Source organism: Acanthochromis polyacanthus, chromosome 13 (genome assembly GCF_021347895.1).
Source record: "Acanthochromis polyacanthus isolate Apoly-LR-REF ecotype Palm Island chromosome 13, KAUST_Apoly_ChrSc, whole genome shotgun sequence".
Classification (NCBI taxonomy): domain Eukaryota; kingdom Metazoa; phylum Chordata; class Actinopteri; family Pomacentridae; genus Acanthochromis; species Acanthochromis polyacanthus.
In genome coordinates, this window is record NC_067125.1 from 30,925,563 (window position 1) to 30,952,105 (window position 26,543).

Genomic DNA, 26,543 nt, shown 5'->3' on the forward strand with positions numbered 1-26,543 from the left:
AAATATTTTCATTTAGTTATTTCACAGTCATGTAAGTAGCAGTAACTAAATAGATCTTCGTATAGTGTGGTTAGGATTTGGGGTTATTGAGGACTGCAAAAGTGTGAAAACAATAAAGAAAATTATTGTGAATGCTGAATGTACAGACATTCGGTCTACAGTATGTAAGTACAGTAAAGTACAGTTGGGGTATGATTTCATAATTAGTAACAAAGAGTAAAGAGGGCAGAACTAACAACAATCCTTACTGCCTTGAGGGAAAGAGCTGTAGATTGCAGTTTTGAAGGTCAGTCCTACATCTCATGCATCCAGCCTGGTACAAAAAAAAGTGAATGTCATGAGAGTCACTCTGTCTTACATCCTGCAATTACCTTGTTGTTATATGTAACTAAGTTGTATCAGGTTGGGACAGTCTGAAATTCCTGCATTCTGTTTACATGCTTTCTACGTGAGGAGAGTCCCTGTGTGCCGAGTCTGACTCACCGCATGTAGACTGTGGGTAGGAGTCTGCCATTGTGTTACATGGTGTCCCCTTTGCTACAGGAAATAGCAACAACAACCTACAACTTGCAACCTACATGCTGAAAATGGCAAGTTTTGATGAAAACTTGAAACATGGAATAAAGCAGGCCCGCTTGGTTCTTACAGTAAATGGTTGTATAGATTCACAACAACTGTTGTCTAACAAGGGCAGTATTGCATGTTTTCCCACCAATTACGGAAAAAGTTTATTTTTCCAAGCATGTTGCACCAAAATGTAAACCAGCCAGAGTGTTTATTTCTATTTTGTTTGGCAGCCTGACCAGTCTCTGGTACTGACACAGCACTGTGGAGATGGGTTTGGCTATGCTAGGCCACTGTCTGCCATGTAGTGCCAAAATGAAGGTACAGAAGATCTTACAGACACTTAGTGAAACATTACAACAACATTTCTATGGAGCAGTGATACACTACAATGAATGTACTAGTGACTTAATGATTAAACCTACCCCTACCAGCTGACACTAGAAACACAAGTCAGTTAAAGTCAGTGCCACCCCTGCAGGCTTCCTTCCTTCCTTCTCCCTTTTATAATGCTAAACCAACAAGGCAGAAAATGGGACATTATGTAAAACTGTACTTTGGTAGTATTTTGATCTAGAAAATAAAAACAAGGTTGTGTGTAAATTGTGTTAAAATAAACTGGCATATAACAGCTCAACTGGAGCAATGCGCAATACATTCAGCACATGCTTGTAAATGTTTTAGTCGGCATGTTTGTAAGATAATGAGCAATATTCATGCATGGTGCAAAATTCTACATATTTTAGCGATATTTAAATGTAATAAAAGAAAATTTGGTTACTTAAGGAGGAAATAATGGTTTCAAATGGCCCTTAAATACAACTGACTTCACTGACAGGGAAATTTACCTGTTAGGACCATCCCAAGAACTTAAACCTGTCATTACACTTTTTCAAAGTAACACTGGTATTAGTGAGATAAGTGGGAACCCACCAGCAGCCTGCAAACAGCTGCAGTGATTTAAATGCACATGGCATTTGTCCAGGCAGTGTCTTAAAAGTAAGATGGCTTCAGGGAGCAGTTTATTCCTCCAGGGCAAAGACTTAGTGGTCACCTAAGCTTTGCTTAATCACAACCAACAATGTCCTTCTTAGAAAAGTGAGATTTAGGCTACGTTCAGACTGCAGGGCTTAATGCTCAATTCCGATTCTTTTGTGAAATCCGATTTTTTTGCGAGTTCGTTCACATTTCCAACTAGAAAAGCACTCTGAGAGCGCATACCTCCGCCATGCCGTTTGTCTGTCTGTCCGTCTGTGTGTGTGTGTGTGTGTGTGTGTGTGTGTGTGTGTGTCTGTTTGTCTGTTAACAGCATAACTCAAAAAGTCATGGACAGATTTTCACCAAATTTTTACAGGATGTCCGGAAGAGCAAGAGTAAGAATCGATTAGATTTTGGAGGTGATCCGAATGGCGGCCTGGCAGCCATCTCTCAATTGTCCTTCGACCTTCAAAAAATTCCTGGATCCAGACGGTGATTCGGATCACCTCCAAAATCTAATCGATTCTTACTCTTGCTCTTCCGGACGTCCTGTAAAAATTTGGTGAAAATCCGTCCATGACTTTTTGAGTTATGCTGTTAACAGACAAACAGACACACACACACACACACACACACACAGACGGACAGACAGGCAAACAAACTCTGGTGATTACATAACCTCCTGGCGGAGGTAATTAAATGTGACTTGTATGTGATCTCCTGTGCTGACGTGTTTTGCTTGAACGCAGAATAGTGACCTTTGTCGTGTACCAATGACGTGTAGGTCGGATAAATGTGACCTGGCCGTTCAGACTGAAGTCGCATGGCAAAAGATCTGACACGTATCGGAATTAGGACCACATATCCAAGTGGCCTGGGTCGCATTTGAAAAAATCAGATCTGTGTCGTTCAGACTGTCATGAAAAGATCAGATACAGGTCGCATAGGGGCAAAAAAATTGGATTTGGGTCACTTCAGTCTGCAGTCTGAATGTAGCCTTAAAGACAATAACAAGAACCACTCAGTGAGGATGCAAGCGAGAGAGCTTTACTTTACCTAATACATTAACGAAGGTTGACGCTTGTGTGTTGCCCAGAGGAAATGTTGCCACTTTGCAAGTGTAGGAGCCAATATCCGCAAAGCCAACTCCTTCAAGGGTAATGGTGGCATCTCGTACTGAAGGGGAGACAAATGAGATGCGCTTGCCATATTCTTGAGAATATGAGGTTCCAAACTCAGGATTGAACACTGCCAGGGTAATGGTGCCTGAAGGCAGACGCCGTTCCCAGGAGCTCTGTGTGAGACTGAGGTTGGAGCCCACTTCTATTCTGCAGCCCAGTGTGATGTTCTTCCCCAGCACTGCATTCACTTTGTCAGGAACAACCACCTGGTTACTGCTCACACCTGCTGAGAGAAAGGGACAGAGATGAGATCCAGATAAACAATAGCAACAAATCACTGCTGCAGCTATAATTAAACTGGAAGACTGCATTTCTCATGACAATGTTCATGACTTCATTGGATTAAGAGATTACAGTTTTTGTTCTCTGGTGTCGAGCGGTGGAAGAAAATTGTCTGGGATTTCAAATCTAGATTCAATTTGTCAAACAGCCTGTTTCGCCTCGTCTATTGCGACAGCTATAACAACACAGATGAAGATGTGCTATCACCAGACAAGATTAAAATTCAATGTACAGTAGCTGAGATGTGCCAGTCGAGGATGAATGGGGAGAAAATTCCTGCTTCTCTGGAGCAGTGATCATTGTTCACACCAGGAAATGAGACAAACATATACTGGCAGGGTTCCTTGCATCTATCTGCACTAAGACACAATTCACTGGCACTTGTACATAGAAACTAACCACAACTTTTCGTACATGTGCTGTTCCTACCAATATCGTCTGATGTTTACAGGCCGCACAACCAGTATCATCAGTTTACTCGTCTTCTCGTGGTCACAGCAACATCCATTTGTTTCATACATTTGTTTCTGTGAGGCTGCAAACAGACCAGACTTCATCAGGGTTACTGTGAGTGCTCTGCTTTCCCTCTTAATAAGCAACATACTTTCACCGCAGGACACTCAGACTGTCCTTCTTGCTAATTATCAGAGCACCTTCTAAGCAAGCATGAAAAAAAAACTCTGGAAAGAGATGAAACAAAACAAGCATGATGGTTTTATTCCTGCTTTTTATGAGGCCCTTAATTTAACTTGTGGCCCACCACAGGTTTTTTAACTGTCTCATTTTAAACAAATTCAACATGTAAACTTGGCTTTGAACAATAATGCCCATTTGAATGCTGTAGCCGAAAGCAAGATTAGTATGTGACGACAAATGTGGTGGTCACAGAAAAAAGTATGAATATAAAAATCACACTTTGAAGAAACCAACAATGAAAGTTGTGTTATTGTGTGGTAATGTCCATGTGTAAGCAGTGTTTCCCCTCCTATATGACCGACGAGGCAGGTCGCCTCGCTGGTATAGGCCACTATGGAGTAAGATTACCGTCAAAAGTATTCATCCACGATTCTAACCATTCGTATTCGTAATGTTAAACATTTGTAAGTTAATAAAAAATGTGTACACAAAATTCTGCTGTCATATGCATGAGTTTGATAAATTAAGGGTTAGGATTGTTTTTACGAGTATGAACCTAAAAGTTGTGAGTGCAACTCTAATTTCTACGACTACGAAGTCTTCCCTGTGAGGACGAATTCAAGTTTATGGGTACGAGTAGAAAAATACTGGAATGACGTCACATAGGTCACAGGGGAAGGTAATCGAACACCGATTGCTTCAAACGCGCATGCGCCATTTATAAAGAGTAGATGCCGGGTGGACCCGGTGGACCTACCGGGGCAGGTGACACCTCACAGGTCAAGTAAATAACACATCCAACTTCTTGTAATTTATTTATTTCATGAAACTGTACTGTTTTAATTGATATACAGTTTATGGACGAAAGACGGTACTGCTTAGCTTGCACGCTAACGAGCCGGGCCGGTGACACATTAGCCTTCTAATGCAAGGAGGCTAATGAGGAGGCTAAGGAGGCTTAATAACAAAACAAACATAATTTGAGATTATGAATCGTGGCAATTGGCGTATGAATCAGCCCATTGTACAGCCTAAATTGCTGTAAATTAAGTCCAGTTTTAGTTCTTTGCAAACTCAGACACGTGCATTAGTTTAGTTTACAATGAATCTGGCGGAGTTCGGTAAAGTTGGAAAGATATTCACAGATTCGGACTTCCGGCATCAATAACTCATGAGATATATGTTGTCAAAACATGAACGATGCCTCTTTCAAATCGTTGTAAGGTAGACAATGTGCTACAAGGCCAATTTTATCAAAAGTCGCTGTATTTCAAGCTACAGAAATAACATTGGCGTCTATGAGCAGCCGGCGGTGCAACGAGTGAACAGGGACCGTCTGCAAATAGCAAAACCGCTGCAACAGCGAAAAGAGACACTGCACATTTATTCAATAACTTTACTCTTGTACCCTGTAGAGCCACTAAAATCACTGGAGCCATGAATCGGCTGCGGCTGGTCATACTACAACTCTTTGTTTGGTGCTAAATGAAAAATTGAATTTTAAGGGTTTTTTATGATTATTTTATGAGTATTAAAATTCAGTAACTTCACTCTTACACACTGTACAGTCACCAAAATCACTGGAGCCATCAATTGTCTCCTGCTGGTCATACTACAACTCTTGCTTTGGCGCTAAATGAAAAATCTGAATTTTAAGGAATTTGTATTTTTTATAATTATCATTTTATGAGTATTAAAATTCAATAACTTCACTCTTACACACTGTACAATCACCAAAATCACTGGAGCCATCAATTGTCTCCTGCTGGTCATACTACAACTCTTTGTTTGGTGCTAAATTAAAAATCTGAATTTTAAGGAATTTTTATGTTTTGTATGATTATTTTGAGTATTAAAATGGCACTTTTCTTCATGTATGTGGTATATTTTATATAACACACAGGAAAAATGGCATAAGGGCATAATGTACTTGTTTGTCCAAACACATAATTCTGTATAGTAATGGAATTTACAATCCTTACCAAAGAGAGTATCAGATAACACCAATATACCAAACAAACTGTTTAGACTGTCACCTCAAGTACTGATGATTGAGAAGAAAGACGATAAGACACTTTATTGCAAAGTTTCAGTGTCAATTGATTCATTTATACCATAATGTTAAATTGAGAGTAATATTTTTCTAGTTAAGGACTGTACAGACAATACTTGGAGGTAATAAACCTGACGGTCTGACCAGCACAGGTCACAGCAAGTACACTATGCCCTTATGCCATTTTTCCTGTGTGTTATATAAAATATACCACATACATGAAGAAAAGTGCCATTTTAATACTCATAAAATAATCATACAAAACATAAAAATTCCTTAAAATTCAGATTTTTAATTTAGCACCAAAGCAAGAGTTGTAGTTTGACCAGCAAGAGCCCACTCATGGCTCCAGTGATTTTGGTGGCTCTACAGTGAAGTTATTGAATATATGTGTAGTGTCTCTTTTCGCTGTTGCAGCGGTTTTGCTATTTGCAGACGGTCCCTGTTCACTCGTTGCACCGCCGGCTGCTCATAGACACCAATGTTATTTCTGTAGCTTGAAAGACAGCGACTTTTGATAAAATTGGCCTTGTAGCACATTGTCTACCTTACAACGATTTGAAAGAGGCATCGTTCATGTTTTGACAACATATATCTCATGAGTTAATGATGCCGGAAGTCCGAATCTGTGAATATCTTTCCAACTTTACCGAACTCCGCCAGATTCATTGTAAACTAAACTAATGCACGTGTCTGAGTTTGCAAAGAACTAAAACTGGACTTAATTTACAGCAATTTAGGCTGTACAATGGGCTGATTCATACGCCAATTGCCACGATTCATAATCTCAAATTATGTTTGTTTTGTTATTAAGCCTCCTTAGCCTCCTCATTAGCCTCCTTGCATTAGAAGGCTAATGTGTCACCGGCTCGGCTCGTTAGCGTGCAAGCTAAGCAGTACCGTCTTTCGTCCATAAACTGTATATCAATTAAAACAGTACAGTTTCATGAAATAAATAAATTACAAGAAGTTGGATGTGTTATTTACTTGACCTGTGAGGTGTCACCTGCCCCGGTAGGTCCACCGGGTCCACCCGGCATCTACTCTTTATAAATGGCGCATGCGCGTTTGAAGCAATCGGTGTTCGATTACCTTCCCCTGTGACCTATGTGACGTCATTCCAGTATTTTTCTACTCGTACCCATAAACTTGAATTCGTCCTCACAGGGAAGACTTCGTAGTTGTAGAAATTAGAGTTGCACTCACAACTTTTAGGTTCATACTCGTAAAAACAATCCTAACCCTTAATTTATCAAACTCATGCATATGACAGCAGAATTTTGTGTACAAGTTTTTTATTAACATACAAATGTTTAACATTACGAATACGAATGGTTAGAATTGTGGATGAATACTTTTGACAGTAATCTTACTCCATAGGCCACCGCCTCATTACAATTTTGCTGACACTGCCGCCTCACTGGTCCGCGCCAAAAAAAAAAAAAAAAAAATTAATGCTAAATATTAGAAAGCATTGACACATAAGTCCGGTATATTCGCCGCTGAAATCAACAAGCCAGAATGGCAGCCTTTTCTCGCCGTGGCTGAAGACAGCAGGCACATCCCCATCGGTCGGTAACACTCAGTTCTCGTATGACATCCTGCGAGATTGTGTTTCAAATGTCGGTCGTTCCGATTGGCGAACGTTCCTAGCGTCAAAAAGCATGGCGGACAAGAAGCGGCAGCGCTCCATCGTTTCGTTTTTCGGGGCTAAAAGCAGGTGTGTATCACAGACATATGTCAAATTAAGTATCAAAACTATCGCATGTCATCAAAATAAAGTGAGCAACACAGTGTAGGCATCGATCTCGCTTCCTTTACTGAGTTTGCTTACTGTTTTGTTGTCCGTGGCGATACGAATTGACAGTGACTGCAAAAATGGCTCCCGTTAAAACATTTAGGCACGACAAAACCCGTTCTCACGAACGAGACAAATGATTTCAACGGAATATAAAGTTCCTAGTTTCTTTTGATAAAATGATTTATAGAGTGCCCGAAATTATATCATTCAATGGCAAAAAAAATTCTGTGTTCAAATTCTAGTTCTGTGTTCAAAAAGGTAACAGTTTTGAAAACAGAACTAACTCCTTCAGAAAACCAGTTGTTAACCCAGAGTTGAAGTTTTCTTTCACATTTGTAAGTAAAATGAAGGTCATGACATAACCTTTTTATTATAAATAAAAATGAAGTGGGAATTTGGTACCTAACATGTAGTTGTTTTTAGAAAAAAAAGTAAAAGTCACCACTTGATTCCATATTTAAGTCCTTTGTCATCTTTTTCAAATTTGTAATAAGAACTGATGTGGCATTTTGGAATGGCTTGTGGAAATCTGACCAGAATATAATAGACTGGACTAGTTGACATGTTTTGATCGCAAGGACAAGTGGGTTTATATTTGTCATATTTTCTCCCTATCACTAATTTTTAGAAAAGAATCATGAAAATTTTATTTAATTTAGTTTTTGGAAATGGCTACAAATACAACAAAATGTGCTCCAAATTGTGCCAGAATGTCCCATTTCGCATCTTGATTTTCAAAATTTTTCCAGGGGAGCATGCCCCCGGAACCCCTAGTTGCTTCGCGCCTGTGGCGCTCACTGATGCAAGGGCCTTCAGCCCTTGTCTACACCCCACCACCTCACAGCCATTTCAACCCAGGGGAAACACTGGTAAGGACAGTCATCTGGAGCGGGTGAAGGAAATACATAATTGACTTAAAAATCACAACTCTTATCTGCTACAATTCTAAGTCATTTCAGAAATGCCAAATGCCAAAATGTATTTTTTGTTACTTAATGACATTAAGCTAAAATCAACGTACTCTACTCTTAATTAAAATTAAACTATTTAAATAAAAACCTGCATCACTAACACCTTTTTTGTTTTTGCTGTTTTCTGTCAGAAAATGATGTCGTAATTTACGTTTAATTTTCAGCTCAGGGGTGAAATGGCTGGACACTGTAGTTTTGCACATGGTGCACTGGGTTTAGAGCCAAAGTACGGTGCTCCTCTTTCTGTTTATCAAATCAAGAAAGAATCATTTTGCATCTAGAATTAATTCCGAATCAAACCATGACACCAACAATCAGCATCAGATCATGTCACTGCCAAAGATTTCCGCCCATAGCCATCTCCACATCGCAACTGACAGACATGCTACTTGTAGCAAAACAAACAAAAACATCCAGCTCAATGGGAATGAATGCAGCATCTTGGAAAACTAACCTGAAATAAATCCTAAATTACAGGTTATGGCTCCTGCTCTGAATGGGAAAAAAATCCTTCCTGGTCTGTTTTTTGCAAGAATAATCACGCAAATGAGTCATTGATAGAAACACGTATGCTTATTTTTAAGAGGCTGGGCAAAGCCTTACAACACTGCTCGAGACCGAATTGTAGAGTAGATCTACATTAAACATTGTGAAAATGTTTGTTCAACAGATAAAATGTAAAATGTTGATTTCATTCAAAATATTCAAACAGTATTTCTCAGTTTTCTTGACATGGCTGCAGTCGGAGTAAGCTATATTTGGGAGCCATAAATTTCCACTTTGTACGTAGTCTCGGATGTGTATGGAGTAAAGCTTATAAAAGTGGTCCACTGGCTGGTATTTTGAGTCTTTGGCATGAATGTGAGTGGTAAGCCACAGCAATGCTATCTTGGTTTGTGAGGAATATAGCCAAGGAGGCTGAGGCTCCCCGTGCTCCCTTACGTCCCCTGTAATTTCAGTGATTGCACACACACATACACACACACACACACACACACACACACACACACACACACACACACACACACACACACACACACACACACACACACACACACACACACACACAGTTTCTCTCTTCCAAAATAAGAAATAAGTGTGTGACCATGTGTGTAAGAGGCAGGCATTTTGTTTGAATGGCTGCTAAGTCTTAAATGTATGCTGCATTGTCTTGTGAAGTTTCAAGCTGTGCTATCATATTTGGGGTTTTCTTGTTTGTTTTTGTTCTCTGTTGATCCACATTTCAAAATATTTTTCTTGTGTTTCTTGCCTTGCGCATGTGTGTAAACTGATCTAGCACAGTTCTGCACTGTAACCAGGCTTTTAACCTATTAACCTAAGTATTTAACTCAGTTTGCCTTATTTGTCATCCACTTGAAAAGACATTTGGGAAAGTCACTTTGGATCACTATTCCCGTTTCCCACAATAATTTAAATGTATATTTACACTTTTTTCCCACTTCTGAATTGTGACCTGGTCCCAAAATACTGTACAGTGCTATAAAGTGCTATACGGTGTATGCATTTGTCGGTGTTTGCATTGCTTCTGTCAGAATGCTCTGGGTGTACTGTTCTGAGGGAGAATCAGGGTCAGAGCCATGTGGGTTTCTGCGCTCCACGGTCATCTGAGCTGACACAACAGCTGTTTCTTGTCACCTTACTGGTGCAACTCAGCTGTTTTGCTTGAAACAATAAAACAACATAACACCAAAATGACAAAAGCCGGTCAGGGAGATAAATATATACAATGCATCTATAACTAAGAAGAATGTAGATGGCATACTGGTAAAAATACTCCTGCAGCACAGGTTGTCTGCGGAGTAAACTACCATGCTTGGCATGTGTGACATTGTATTGATGCATGTAGACATGTGTGTCAGCCCAGAACTCTCCCTAACATGCTCTACATACTGCAGCTACCTGACACGGCACTCCAACTGCTACCGTACGTAGTTTATCTGTCTCAGTGTGTCAGCTTTCAGGCCTGTCAAAGCACACACAGAAACTAGACTCCATCCATGTTATGTTCTGTTTGTTTTACAGTAAGCATTTGGAAATGCTAAGGAAAGGAGGGAGTGAATGGGGGGAAGTGTTTTAAGAGGACTCCACCCTTACCATTAGGGGAGGGGAGACAGATGGCCTCTGCATGGGATACCTACAGCCAGGAGGAGAGTGGGGAAACTTGGCACTGCTAGCTGCAACCATGAAGAACACAGCCAGGGCTCGCAAACTAGAGCACCGTGACATATTATCTAAAATACTGCAGGCAAATGAAATGTAAGCAGTGTGTTAAACAAAGCTGTCATGCAGTTTCATCAAAGAAATAGGCATACTGCTGCAGAGCTCCAGAGTGTCGCTATATTCATTACTGACTCTCCATCTTATTCAGTAAACAAACTAATTCTGATTCTTAAGAGAAACACGTACTAAACTATATTTTTCTAGCCATCTTGTACTGTGGCACCGTTTTGATGCTTTATAATAGACTGTAGATGAGACACCTTAGTCCACAGAACAGGAAGAACTCCGGTCTGCTAAACCTAATTTGACCGAAGAGAAACAAGCTGCACTTTTGCCCCCTTTTCCTTGAGAAACCCAAGGAAAGAATGAACTCATGGGAAGGATATGCTTGCTCTTTGAACAAATGCTTCATATTTGTTTCTTTCCCTCCTGACATCACTAATTGCGACAAGCTGCTCGAGAGGCGCAATGGTAAATCAAAACCTTCCTCTTTGCCTGGCAACTGGCTCAAACATTCCACGTCGGCCACTTGATGAGCCAAAATCTCCACCTACCCAGACCTGACCCAGCTTCGGCCCTGACCTCCCCAGAGGAGGCTGTCTCCTGGCTTGAGATCCTCCAAGTGAAGCCTGCAGTGCATGTCAGAATCGTGTGAGACAGGGAGGGTCCACGGCCAAAAACTTTCACGAGCAGCAACAAAATACACAATATGTCATGTACATGTAGACAAACTCCATGCATAGATTATCATGTCAAACAGCACTCATGAGGGACTGATCTGAAGACCTCACAGGAGAAGAATGCAGACATGAGATCTGTGCAGGAGGGAGTGTGGTTTAGGACTAAAGCAAGAGGAAACTCTGAGTTGAGCAGAGCACAAATAAGACCACAAAGCAAGAAATAGGACAGTTATTGAGAGGAAGTACAAGAGTGAGATAGACAGAAAAGAGGACTAGAGCAATAGTGTCAACCATTTAAGGACATAAAAATGTAAGTGCCTGGGTCACTTATTTTTACATATCCCGTGTACTCATAAAACAGTACATGACAGGCCATGACCATGTGACAGAGTGCTCAAAACTCAACACTAAAACTACTGAGGCACTACAATGACTGGTTGATTATTTGTTCAGACTTTATTTCTAATTAAAAGATCTCAGTACAGTGATTGGTCACTTAATGTAATGGCATATCTTTAAAAAGAGGATTTGTATTTATGGTCACCATATAAACCATTTATTATAGCATGCATATGTATGTTCTCACCAAACTAACTATGAAGATTTAGGAAAATGGCTACATTTAACATGGGCTCAAAACACAAGTGCTAAGATAATCAGAGCCTATAGCCCACCGTTTCGCCACACTATCTACAACCTAAAAAGGAGGTAATTACTATAATGTTAGTAATAACCACCTCACTGTACAAGAAAACTGATAACAACGGCAAGTATGGACACCATAGGTGAAGCACAAAGTTGGCTGGTAATTGCAATGACTGTTTATAATGGACCCTTTTATCTCTACCTTTGTTTTATCTGTAAGTTTGCCTAACCTGAGGGTTTGTTTGAAAACTGTATGATCATCTGAAGCCTGCTGTCATTTCCCTTGTTGAACTACTATCTCAGCAGTTACTTTAAAGGCATACTGTGTCCCTTTTTAGTAGATTGATTAAAGTTTTGCATTTCCCTACAATTTTACTATTTTTCTATTTTTCATCTCAAAAATACTGCAAGGATGAGTCATTTTACTGGGACTGTATTAGCCCTGGTTTTAGCCCTGGTGCAAACAGGTTGTTTCAGTGTTAAATATAGGTGCGCTGTCAGTGCTGTCCACACCCTCTTCAGGAATAAAACTCTCTCTGCATTGGTGATTGACAGCGCACAGCAAAATAGTTGATTGGATGGCAGCTGACACAGATGTGAATGAGTGTGTGAGACCAGTGCTTTCTGGTACTTCTAACTTTCTCTTTGACTGATCACTTTACATGAAAATATAATTTACAGCAAAGTGCAGCTCTGTGTTTATGGAATAAATTTCCTATCATAATTCAAGAGCATTTTAAATTGATTTGAGGGCAGCATTTATCGATTTCATTCTCAGATTTCGTGACATTGTCTCTCAGAACTCTGCTCTCGCGCTCAAATTTGCTCTGCGCGTGCTCAAACTGTGTCCTCGCACTCAGTTACGATGCTGCTCGTGCAGATTTCCTGCGCTCAAACTCAAACTCTTCCTCTTGCTCTCACGGAACTTCTGCTCACAGATCTCTGCTCTGCTCTCTCTCTGTTTCCGGGTTAAATGTGATTAAGTACCGACCTGCAGACGTGTTTTCCTGTTAAATATGATTAGGTGACATGTTTCTCCTCCTCTTCTCATCCGTATGTGCGTACCCTAAATGGCATCAGGGGAGATCCTACGCTACTCTCAGCTTCACTCCTATGAGGACATCAGGACAGGACAGGGTGTAATCACCAAATATTGTTCATATTCCATCAGTGTTCTACACGTGTCAATAAAATATTTGTTCACTGAGAAAACTTTATATCTCCTTACTTAAAATCGGACTCCCCTAAGAATGCAAGATATGGCATCAAAATATGTCTGGTATTTATGTATAAAGTCTTTAATATAAGTATAGTTCTTAAGTATAAAGTCATTTGTTACTGTTATTTTTATTAGGCCAGTTAACAATATAATAGAATTGAATTTCTTTACTTATCCCACACCTGGGAAATTATTTGCTACAAGAGCTAAAACACCAAATTACAACAAGTTTTTAAAAAACAAAACAAAAAAACTAGTAAATTACAGTCTGTAAGAACAGATCACAGTATGACAGATTAAGAACAGACAGACTATTTCAAAACGACCACTTTAACAGAAATATGCAGGTTGAGTTAACTGTGCAGATTGAGTTAACTGTGCAGATTGTATGATATGAAATAAAATCTGGAGTCAGATTTTGTTGGGTCACTTAACAAAATCTGACTCCCCTACTATTTTGGGAATGCAAGAAGTGGCAACCCCCAAACTTTCTCAGCTACAACATCTGCACCTCTGCTGCTTCTGTGTGAAGTATCAAGTATGTAGTCCCGCTCGCTTCAGGATGGTGGCATTGTTTTCTCCACCAGCACACCTCAAAGAGCAGTATTCGATCCCGCTATTATTATACAATATAGCCATTTTAATGAGAAGCTCGGACGCTGTTGCATGTATTGAATGATATTTTATTCCAACAGTGGTCAAAAAAATAAAAGAAATCACATTTATTACAGTCCCGGAGGTAGGGAGTGGATAAAACCTGTTGAAAGAGTGCCTGTCCATATGCGACGCTCCCCGGAAAAACAGCGAATGCACCGTATACAAACAGGTATAATGTGACTGGTCAAAGCTAGCCGGCCTTCTATTGGTTGACAGCGTTGATACACAAAAAATCCGAGAGCAGAGCAGAGATCCGTGAACAGAAGTTCCGTGAGAGCAAGAGGAAGAGTTTCAGTTTGAGCTCAAGAAATCTGCGCAAACAGCATCGTAACTGAGTGCGAGGACACAGTTTGAGCATGCGCAGAGCAAATTTGAGCACGAGATCAGAGTTCTGAGAGACAATATCACAAAATCTGAGAATGAAATCGATAAATGCTGCCCTCAAATCAATTTAAAATGCTCTTGAATTATGATAGGAAATTTATTCCATATGTGTTTGGTGAGTTTGTCAGACAATATTGTTTTTTGCACTGCAAAAAACAGCATTTTTTGCAGTGTAGAGCTGCAGCGTGGAATATAAGTTTGAAGTGACTGCTCGTTAATGTGTAGTCTCAATTGGCTGCATTCAGTCACCATTCAATACTCATTCCATTGTCTGACAATGAAGTATAAAAAATGTAAATGAGAACATCTTAATTGAGAATTTGGTTGTAATAAAACAGTATATGTGAACACACAGAGCAGGAGAGAAGCTAACAGATGTAAACAGTGGATGAGTTTAGGTTGGACTGAAGCACAACAGGTGACATGAAAACACAGTAACCCTCCCACAGTGCTCGTTTATTGGTTTCAAATTGCACATTGGCTACATTAACCACACAGCATGCCAGCACTGAGAACTGCCTATTGCCATGGTGACAAATAAAAGTAATCCACTGGGTCCTCAGTTCCTCAGATGCTGGGAGTGCATAAAAACACTTGCCTTCACTCTTGCAGCCAACAGCAGAACATTTGGTTTGCTTTGCTCATGGCTGAGTCATTTTAGAATTAGCAGAAGCAGCTCTAGAAAGTAAATAAACCTGGTGGACTGTGAAGCATCTGCTCTTTCTGAAAGGCTTGCCTCGAAAGCTGGGAGTCTAGTAGTCGGGGGAGGGCTTTAAGTCTTAACCACTTCTACTTTACACCACTAAGCTTCTAACTCAGAAAAAGAGCTGCACATATAGATATAGTTTGATGATTTTTCCACATTTGGAAATTAGACCGTCGCTGCAAAGTTCATTACATTCTGTTTGCTGACACTGTACTGAAGATTTTTAAGGTGGTCAGACCAAAGTGGCTAAACTGTTTCGACATCCTGTATTATGAAGAAAAAAGTTTATTCCTTGAACTGGTGGACAGTGTGTGTAGCTATCCCTGTCCATTGTGTTAACAAGTGACCTGGGTGGTGCATCAATACTGGTCTAGGCCTTAGTCATTTCCCCGGTTCAGTAATTTTCAAGTGAGTGGAGGAGGTAAGCAGGTTGAAGGGCAGGGTTTCATTACTGTTTAATGAGTGCAGTAATTCATACTCCTTACAGGCACTGAAGTCACTCAGTCTAGTATAGGCCAATGGAAACATTAGCAGACTATTAAACTTCCATCTGATTATCAAGGTCACATTTTCAAAATGGTCTTTAGCACGCTTTTAAAAAGTGCATTCGCAAATTGCCAACTTTACACAAAACAGCACCAAATGTATCTATGAATATAGATTAATAAAGGACCTTAAAATGTATGTACAGAAATGTCTCAGTAGGCTGAAACCTTAACTGCAAATGTTCCTGACACATCCCAAGCTCTGTAAGCAGACAAAAAAAACTTAACACAAAGAAAAATAAACTCTGACAACAGCAACTGATGGAGAGATCCCCTTTCAGTGAGTGTGGTAGCATCTATAAGAGGAAAAAAGCTCCTGCAGAAAACAAACAAAATGTTGTAAGTTAACACTTTTGTTAGTGAACCTTCTACTGAGACCTGCATTTGAGAGTCATTTATGCCTTTAAACACAGCAAACACAATGAAGTCAATAGGCAGTGTAGAGTCATTTGTTTGGCATTGTTAGTTCCTAAAGTGGTGGCCGGGGGGAAAGAAACCATCACACAAGGCCGATATGCACACACAGACCCCCAGACCTTTCCTTTATTTTTGTGAGGCCTATAATTCTGTCTCAATCAGTTAGAAACGGGATAGGCCAAGTGGCGAATTACTTGTTTTACAGCGTGCTTTTATCGTAAGAAATATTTGTACAGTGTGAAGAAAACATTAGTCCCTACACCAGCTCTAATCTACCCTCTTCCTTCCTAGCATTGTATCCTGTGAGGGTGTGAGGCTTTTTCAGTGGACTAATTCATGGTGGAGACAAACACAGGCTGACAAGCCTTTAAAAAGGGGCAAGAGGGCCTCTTTCACATGTCACTGTCCTCTTCAAACCCCCTTTCTCTTTGCTCCCCCATAGCAATGTGGACCTGTGTGCCCTTCTCGTCCAAGTCACTTTTGATTAAAGATCAGTGCGTAAAAAAAAAGGATCAATAGTGTTGACATACAGAGTGTTGTGATAGGTTGCAACCTCTCATCAGAGTCAACTATAGCTGTGCTACAGGACTCTGAAGGACAATGTCTGCCACTGTGTACAAAAGTAACACAAACATTCCTGCAGTGACTTTTTGTGTGGGATTTGTTATTGTTTGTTGTGGGGGGCTGTGGTATTTTAGTATGTACACACAATACTACAGACCCAGACATGGGCAGCAATATTCTTTTTCCATACACCTACAAAATGTACAAGAACAGGAAAGACAATTTATAAAGGTCACAGAAGGCACAGAAAGGCATTTTTTCTATGTGGTGTTAGAGTAAGTCACTTAATTTGAGAGGTTTTCTTTTTAAGGAGAGACAACAATGGGAGTCTTTCTTAATTAGAAGTTAAGTGTGTGACATGCCTGACATGTAGATGCTAATAGAGACTGCACTTTACTCACCATCACTCTAAAAACAGTGTTGAAAATTGCACTTTGTATCCTGTTTGCTCAGCTATAGTAGTTCAGTGTTACTGTTCCCATCCTAACCGTATTCTCAAAAACCATTATCTTGCCTCAAAACTTTGACAGCATTGTTTAATATTTACTAATTGTTTACTTGATAAAACCATTAGTCAGCTATCACACAAATGAAAAGTCAACACTAAAAACGTGTGGTATTTCATGGGTGGTTTTGCATCCACTGACTTACTGTTATTTGTTAAATTCTACAATCAGGCCAAACAAAGACAGCAGGCTAATGATCATTGCAAATAGAACCCTCCGCAATGGCCTCTGTGATAACAGAAGACAAATTTTATGTTGGTCTCATACATTCAACTCAAGCATTTGCACAAGTTTGTTTTGCAGTCATTACATCTGCAGGCTCCCATTTCTACGGCTCCCCAAGCAGACAGATGAAAATAGCAGGCTTCTAAACAATGCTCAAGTGTAAACCCAGCAATGAGCCATACAGACACGCATATGGGCAGACTCCACTCAAGAGTCTGTCCTTTGTTTTCAAACCCGCTGTTTCCACATTTACATGTCACTGTCCTCTAAAAATTACTGTGATGTCCCGATAAAAAGTTTTATAAAGCCAAGCTCAATTTTCATTCATTAGGACAGAAATAGATACAGCAATTGTTGGGTAGTGGCAGGGGCTTTGCAGTGAAGAGAGAATGAGTTCTGTGCTAATCACAGACTCCACTGCCCTTGACTGGGTCTAAATGGACTACTGTACTTTCATTAGGCTGGTCTAACATAATGGAAACATAGTTTCCCACATGCCGCAGAGACTCCAGAGGGAATAAGACTGTTTTTCTTTAGAATGATTCTCATGATTATACAATTTTAGATTTCTTGTGTGATGCCTGTTTCTACCAACAACCAGCAACAACATGCCATTTTTTCCAAGGGATCTACATGATGTTAGTGAATGTTATAATTATGCTACACAAACTGGTCAACAATATGAATGGAAATGCAAAGATCTGTATCATGTATTAATGTAACAGAGACAGAGATAAGAACTTGGTGGGCATTGAACAATACACAGTTATGCCATTTTGCCAACTATAATCTGCAAATACAGAGCCTGATCCAAAGCTCATATTTCCATACATGTTAATGAACTTATTAAGAGCAGATACAACACATGGCTTCATTTACATTTTAAACCGTGATCTTTGTTTGTCCCCTCAGAGCCAGATGTGGCATGAACATGTCTTCTCCCCTAAAATGTCTCTCACCCACTGAGGTTATGATAGCAGGTCAGCAGGCATGTTAAGTCTGGGTCTGAATCTTTTAAGTCATTGTTGTTTTCATCTAAACAATCGCTGTACTTTGCTTCAGTGCTGCTCTCCTTGTTGAAGTCCTCAAATGTTGTCTGAAGTGCAACTTAAGAAACTTTTTGTGGGCTAAGAGCAATGCATTTTGAATCCTGATGCATTTCATCGATCTTGTCTTGAGAACAAGGATATTATATGAAATCATAGTACACCCAGTCTTAAATAGATAAACATGCATATGTTTAATGTATCCAGTCTTAATGGCTTACTACGTACTGTATTTGATCAATGAAGTAACAGGCATTGCATTCTTATTTCAGCCACCCTAATTTTCAAGAACTTTTTGATCCACTATTTGTTTAAATATGATACACCGGTAGTTGTGACTGAAAAACCTAATGTGACATATCACATTCTGGCAGTTGTTGGGACTGCGGAAATAGTCCTTGTTATGCTTCTTTCACTTCATTAAAATCTTTCCTGATGCATCCAGTGATCAAATACGTCAAGCACATACCACACAAGCGCAACATCCACTTGTTGAGCCCTGGTTGGAGGATCTTTGCTGCATGTCCTAATACTCTCACACATTTTCTGTTTCAAAATGCCAACATTGTTATTTGCATATGCAGCAAAATACTATGTTAGAGCTCAGCTGCAATGAAAAAGAGTGTTGTGTTGCAAAACCAGCAAGCTGAGTTGGACAAAACACCATCCAAAGTACAGAAAAGAACGCCTCTAATTTAGCCGATAATAATTATACTGTATTGACTACCATTGTGTAAGGAGGTCTGTGACCGTTAGAAACTGAAACTGTTTTTGATTAGTCCATATTCAGGATTGTTGTTTTACTCATTAGGGTTTTTCTGCTCTGCATGCATGCTTTGAAAACCTTATCACGATCGGATGCTGTTCCCTTCATCAATACAACATTTTCTCCGGACGTGTATAGAGCGATATCGATAAAAGAAGCTGCTTTGGACTTTCTCGGGTAATCAGCATCACCGTGCTGCATGTCAGCAATCATCACTTCACAACAGGAGAAGGAAGTAAAGCAGTCCAACAAAAACCTGCCTCAGTACTGAGTGTATTCAGCGGTCAATAAAAACAGTAAGGGGTTTGGTCAGTGTGGCATTTCCCCAACATTATCCTGGTGAGAGGGAGTTTGCTTTCCCAGCACACCCACTTTTCCCGGCACATACTCTCACCCTCTATCTGCAGCAGATTAAAGCGGTACTCTTGATTTACACATACCACCCACTTTGAATAGAGAGAACAAGGAGATTTCGATACCTAGGTCACTCAAGAAGAAAAAAAAAGTACAGCTGACTGAAGCCATCCACAGTGACCTCACAGAAAGACACCAATACATATATAGATACAACACCATGCCAACGCAAAACATATAGTCAGCTGCTCTGCCTATGACAGCATCACATTGACCTACAATCTGTACAACTATGTATGGACTTCAATCGAAGGCGCATATTGACAACTTCTTCACACTCCTACATCTGTTAAGTCAACAGATTTCATGTGCTAAAAAAAACAAGACAAAAAAGAAGTCAGTAAAACAACATTCTAGTGTGTTTTTTCTGGGACTTCGGTTACATGTCTGCTTTGACAAAGTGTTCCCAAAACACGAAGCTCACTTGGATGTAAAAGACAAATATTTTGAATACATAAAAGCAGGAGCACTTAATTTATTGTCAGTCTAACAGGTCTCGGTGGTAGAGTTAAATATGCTCTTACACTGCACTCCTATTTGAAATGTAATACAATCTGTGCAATATCTGATATTCTAACACTCTTTTCAAGTCCTTGAGTCAAATTTGTTTTGCTGTTAACTTCTCTCACAGACAAAAAGAAGCAACCACATTGAACTATCCAGTCTGTATGACTCTTACTAGAGTGACAGAGCAGAGTAGTCTTTGAAAAACAGACAATATACAGACATGTTCCACTTTCCTTCATCAATATTAAACAGTAATGAAACCCAGACTCTATTTGGTCTTCTTTGCTACAGCTTTGATCACGATGGGGAAATTTATTCAGGTTTACAGTCTGTCTGAAAATGAAGAGAGGATCAGACACTAAAAAAGAAGCTGGGAAGCTCAAGTACGGAGTGGGGGGTTTTGTGTACATGAGAGGTAAAGCAGTAATAATTTAGCCAAAAACCGGCAGGGATACAGTTGTGCAAAATCCTATTAAACTCTTTACTGCAGCATATCTGCATCATGAATCACAACTGCTCAGCAAGCCAAATTTGTGAACTCAGAATTAGGCGACAGGTCTTTCCTTCCCTGGATTTCAGAGCCTGATGTTATCTGACACACAATGAGGGCGGCTGGTGGGTGGTGAAACCTAGAAAACTTGGACTAAAGGTCCAATAAAACTGTAAAAATACCACGTGAAATCCATCAGTGTCACAGCTGGTTGATTTTATCAACAGCAAATAGTCTGTTTCAAATTATATGAATGTTGCCAACTTAAATGCAGACATGGTAAAACTTCACCCACACTAATGCAAGAACTAGTTTTGGACTCTCACTCATGAGAAAGTCCATTATTATAAATAATGCATGCAGTGAACACTTCCTGCTCACTTATGGTTTTCAGTCTGTGATCTAAGGCCAATGTTCTCTATGCTTTCACTGCCAAATTCTGTTGTATGTAATAGATGATCAGTGCTTGTTAACAGAATACAAAAAGAATGAAAGTTAGGTCAAGTTTGCATGAAGTTTAGTAAAACTGTTCGATAAAAGCCTGAATAGTTTTTGATTGATGTTGCTGAAATTGTACAGATATCTTGAAATAAATGTTTATTTTCATTCTCTGTGCATTTCACACATTTGAATAGCAGATAAACACTGTGCCGGAGAGCTTAGAAGTGGGATGTAGGTGGGAGTAAAACTGGCGTTAAATCTAGGCTGGACACAGAGAGTGCATGAGGGATGTGGGCAGGTGTGGTGGCTCTTTTTTATCTGCTACAGCACAATGTATGTCACTATTCTTTGTGTACTACCAGATTAGACAACATTGCAGATAGCATACTCTCTACAGTCAGCACTGCCCTGTATTTGACTGGTGGGTGTTAATAATCTCCCACCTGGGTGGTAGGGGGTGTGTCAGTGCACACAAGTGACTGCGTGCCCATCCCACGGCTGAAAAGAGGAAAACAAATAAGACCGAAACTCAGCCACACCTGTTTCCCATAACCTCCACGCTCCTCTCCTGGGGGATACAATTGCTGACTGTGCACATCCTCCACATATACCTCTTTAATATGGACTGTACAACCATGGTGTGTCCAAGTGACCCTAACCTCAGTCACACAGTGCGAGGTGCTCTTTCAGGGAAAAACCCTGACTTTTGAAAACAGCAGGCAAAAACTGTTTTAAAAGTTTCCCTCTGTTCATTCACAGTGGATAATTAACCATGGAAATATCTGGAAGCCATTTATACGGTGCAGTTTCCTATGACTCAGTGATAGAAACAGTCAATTCCTGTCTATCCTAGATTTATTCACGAGACAAGACCTACTAGCTAAAACACAGTGAAAATGGTACTGCTAACATTAGCCATTTTTAGCGTATTTTCCTACATTTTCTCCTTTTCCTCTGATTTTCAATGGATAATTACTCACGAATGGCAGTTCTAATAACTACCAGTATTAGTCAAACAAAGAAGTGGACACAAAACAATGAATGCCACTACAAACTGTGCGACTGCCTCATGAAACCAGATGGTTGAGTTAAAGATTAAGGCTGGGGTGAGTCTATTTTATTTTTGTGCTGTTATCTTTAAATCCAATGATAATGATTTTAAACTTTCCATATCTGTCTGTCATGCTTAGCCCCAAGTACATAAATGATCACCCACATTAAATTTCATTTAAAAAAGGTGGCTTTATTCCCTAAAAACTAGAGTTTTTACAAAACATTATCCACCTCAGACATGAACAAATCTGCAGTGCCTGAACTAGCTAATATGCAAGAATATCCCCAAATAACCTACAGTGGTTGTTTTTAAATTAATGCTGATAGATGTCGCCCACTTTGATTGTGTAGCTTACTGATGTGTTTGTAATATTTTTGTACAGCAGTGGAGGAATAAGCTATGTCAGGCTTTTGCTATCCAGACAACACCTGTTACTAGAATCAATTCATTGCTGCATTTTTCATTTGATTTGCTGACAGCAAGCCTTACCCCAAGAGCCATGAGATTAAATATGGTTGTGTCTGGATACAATAAAATCCTTAGCCGGAGATGGCTGTAAAATCATGGACAGGACACCTCAAACAGCAATGAGGATCAATTATAACACTTAATATTGTACTTAAACCATTAAAGTTAGAGCCTGGAAACAATATTTTTTCATTCCAATCTTAAGTCAAGCAGGTGAGAGACACAATGTGCAAATTCAGTGAACCATTCAGGAGGGAATTAAACAAGAACAAAAGAAGTTTATATTAGAATTATTGTGAGATCTTCAGTGATCCTAATATAAACTATAATATACATTATCTTCTGTTAGGGCAACTCATGTTCGAACAGGTTCGTGCAGGCAATCCTAATCAACAACTGACTGCAATGTCACAATGAGGGTATCTTTTTAGTTATCCTCGTTACAGACAAGTTCAGGGGCTAAGCTAAATCTGGGCTTTACAGCTCTGAATTCACTAATGGACCACCAGGGAGCAGCTTGCCATTCACAGCCTCTGACAGTCAGTCACATCTGTCATGGAAAAGGAAGCAAAGGGTGGAGTCAACAGAAGCTGGTGACCACAGCCTGCTCCCTGAACCCCACACACAGCCTCCGTGTCCCACAATAAAGCCGCACACTCATCTGCTGATGGCCTTCCTTCAAACACTGCACGCATTTAATGTGATTAGGAGTGTTCAGTCAGCTGCTTCACAAGCAAGATTTAAGATCAAACAAGGAGGATCAGATGGATGCGACAGCTGTGACCCACAGATGTGCATTCAAATGTAAAAACTTACTTTAAAGCCCTTTCTTGCATATAATTGTGGTAACAAATAACCAGTGTGGATAATTGACATTAGCCATCAGTGAAAGTTTTGGCTTCTACATATATATTTAGTCAGTGGATCACATGTCAGTCCAGTTTACTCAGTCATGTTTCAGGTTAACAATCCTTAAAGAAAGATGACTGTAAAATTACTTCAAGTATGAAATGAATAGTGTAGAATTCATTGTGATAAAAGTATTTTTGCTTTATGCATTAACATTGTAATTATGTAGAAAAGCCACCAAGGTCAGCATTTAACTATATTTCTATATTAAGTTATCAGCCACCTCCCCCAACAGAAGGTCTTGACCTGATCTGCCCTGCGCCATGTGTTGACAGAGCTACAGCTGTTTAATTGTATTTCCGATGACAAACCTACTTTCTTGGCTACATCACTGTCAATTAATGAGCACCAAAGCACATTAACATCTATAAGGACCAAATCTGCTCAGTCAGTGCAGTGCTTCTTAAAATCTATTTCTGTTTTGACTCTGTAATTTAGGTGGCTCCATTACTACATTATTTATTTAGATTGTGAATCATGCGGCCCCAAGAGAAGAAACCACAAAACTACGGTCTTCAATTACAGACCTCACAGTCTGTAGACACGCCTTGAACGAATCCCCTCCTCACAACCCCGTCTACACTGCAGGGAATCTGAAAATGGCACAGTTAAGAAAACTGACTTCAAAACTGATTCTGTCACTAAGTCCCCTGCACACTTGTATGCCTAGCCCACATGGGCTCAGACCATATGTTAGTGAGAGTCAAAAACCTGTTCACATTTCCTCTCCAAAACAACACCAAAACTGCATCATTGCCTAGGTTGTTATCTGTCTAAATAATACGCAAATTGGACAAATAAGGACTAGTAACCTTATTTGCCTGGAAATCTGCATGCACATGGTTCCAAAACAGCACATTCAGAAGCTAATCAGCTTAAGCTGCAACAGTGAGTTGTTTATCAGTTCACTGTGTTGATTTATGAACCAGTGTTTTGTGGGTACGACAGAAAAAGTACGGTATGAAGAGGACTTTCTAAAAACATGTGGTGCAAGTGTGTGTCTGTGAGCAAGAGAGATTAGGCTGGTGACACTTCAGACGAGAGCTCGCCTCGACTGATCAATCTGCCAGGTCATGAAATCAGCAGATATGATCGTATCACAGATGCAAGAACATTTTCTTGCGCATGACTTCTCAAATGTCAATGTGCTGTTCTTATATTTTAGGCTAAATATGCTTTGACTAGTTGGTAGGTCGAAACAAGTCATGTGAAGACATCACCTTGAGCTCTGGGACTTATTTATAGATCAAGTGGCAAAGTGATAAAGAAACTAATCGGCTGATTGATCTGTAATGAAATAATTGTCATTGCAGCACTAAACAAAACTGTAAGGCCATTTGTGACTGTTTATGCTTGAAGTTACAATTAGCCATGCAGGATCTTTTTTTTTAAATCCCATTAGATGCATATCTTAAATGCCTTTATTGCCCTTGAATGCAGGAAGAAAAAATAAATGGTGCATTCCTGGGTAGTATTTACTTTAGCATGCATCTGTGCTTGTCCCTTTTTTTGTCTTGTACTGAAATCCCAGCTCAGGACAGGGATCCAGCAAAGCTCTCCAGCTGCTTTCCTCGGGACACCGGGGGGCTGGAAGGTGCTCCGGCTGGCATGCAGCCCAACTGCAGGTCAATACTTCCAGAGACTCCGCGACTGCAGTGCCTCCCTTGAAATATGTCTTCATTTCCCCTGCCACCCCTCACGCCCAGAGCGGAGGAGTCTGCGCTGCCTCTCCTCTCCCCTGTATCACATATCCCCCCTCCATCTGTAACCAGCCACTTGGCAAACTTTTTCACAAAGGAGCTCCTCTTTGCTCAGCATAAGTGACACCCGGATTTACTCCGTTTGGTTTCTATTTTAGTGCGGCACGAATCAGCGCAGCTCCTCACTGACTTTGTAGCCATCTGTGCAGCCGGTATTTCCCCTCTCTCACTGCCTCAATGATGATAGCTAAGTCGTGATGTGATATATTGAAATACGCTAGAAAGTGTGGTTAAAAATACCCATTGAACCTGAGCTGTGGCTAAAGTTGTCTCCTGTAGTCATCTGAGCTAAAAATCTACTAGCTTGTGTATAATTAGCTGTCCCCTCCATGCGGTGAAAGTTAACTATTGTTGCGTTCAAAAGAGAAAGGAGGTTTAGCTAACGGTCAACTACTTTCATCACGACATTATTGTGAAGATAAACGTCCACACACAACGACTAGCTTACTTAAAATTAGCTTAACGCAGCTAGCTTAGTTATAAGGAGCCCAGTTCGACACGAACCGCCGGTTTCGGTGACTAACGGTAAACCCTCTAACTTCTCTCAGTTCGCTGGCCTCAAAAGTAGCACTAGAAGGAAAAAAACGGGATAAAGAAACTCACCGGTAAGTCCGAACAGGGTGAGCAGGGACGTTAGAAGTCGCAGTCCGTTCGAGGGTAAAGTCCTGCCGAGCGGGGCTGTTCTCTCCATGGCTCCGGTGAGTCTGAGCTCCTCGGTTCTCTCCGTCCGCCGTCCCTGCTCGCTCTATCTGCCTCGCGCTCCACGGGAGCTGTTCTCCATAGCGACCGGTCCGCGTGGGCTGTACCACATCTGCAGGACGGCAACACGCACGCACGCACACACACGCACGCACTCATAGTAACACACATCGCAATAATAATGCCATTTGTAAGATTACTTTTCTCAATAGTTTATGTAGGAAGCATCCTAAGAAAATAAACAACAAAATATGAAAACAATTAAAAGAAAAAACAAACAAACAATGATAATGGACAGATTCCTTCATAGAATATACTGACATTGCACAGATTCTGCAATATTTCAACTTCATGTGTAATAATTCATTATCATATGCATTTTTCAATGTTATCTGAAATATGTTATCATTTCATATTCACTGCTAATATTGTACAGATTCATCCATATGTGGACGTTCAAATGTTCATTCCTCTGGTTTGGAAAATATTGACATTCAGCATATCTAAATCCATCCATCCATTCTCTATACACCGCTTTATCCTCACTAGGGTCGCGGGGGGTGCTGGAGCCTATCCCAGCTGACTCGGCAAAGGCAGGGGACACCCTGGACAGGTTGCCAGTCTATCACAGGGCTACATGTATAGACAAACAGTCACACTCACATTCACACCTACGGGCAATTTAGAGTAACCAATTAACCTCAGCATATTTTTTGGACTGTGGGAGGAAGCCA

The 26,543-nt window shown here is 40.2% G+C and overlaps 1 protein-coding gene across 2 annotated transcripts in view; it reads right to left on the reverse strand.

The window, feature by feature from the left end:
- The window catches only part of nectin3a (nectin cell adhesion molecule 3a), a 39,974-nt gene extending 14,069 nt beyond the window's left edge, over positions 1–25,905 (reverse strand). The window contains exons 1-2 of one of the 2 annotated variants that reach the window (XM_022208159.2): positions 25,714–25,905; positions 2,599–2,949 (exon numbers count right to left, since the gene is read on the reverse strand). In XM_022208159.2, the coding sequence (XP_022063851.1) occupies positions 2,599–2,949; positions 25,714–25,801 (439 nt within the window). In that variant the 5' untranslated portion in view covers positions 25,802–25,905. The remainder of the gene's footprint in view (positions 1–2,598; positions 2,950–25,713) is intronic. The other variant, XM_022208160.2, reaches the window with a different exon arrangement.
- Between the last annotated feature and the right edge of the window lie 638 nt (positions 25,906–26,543).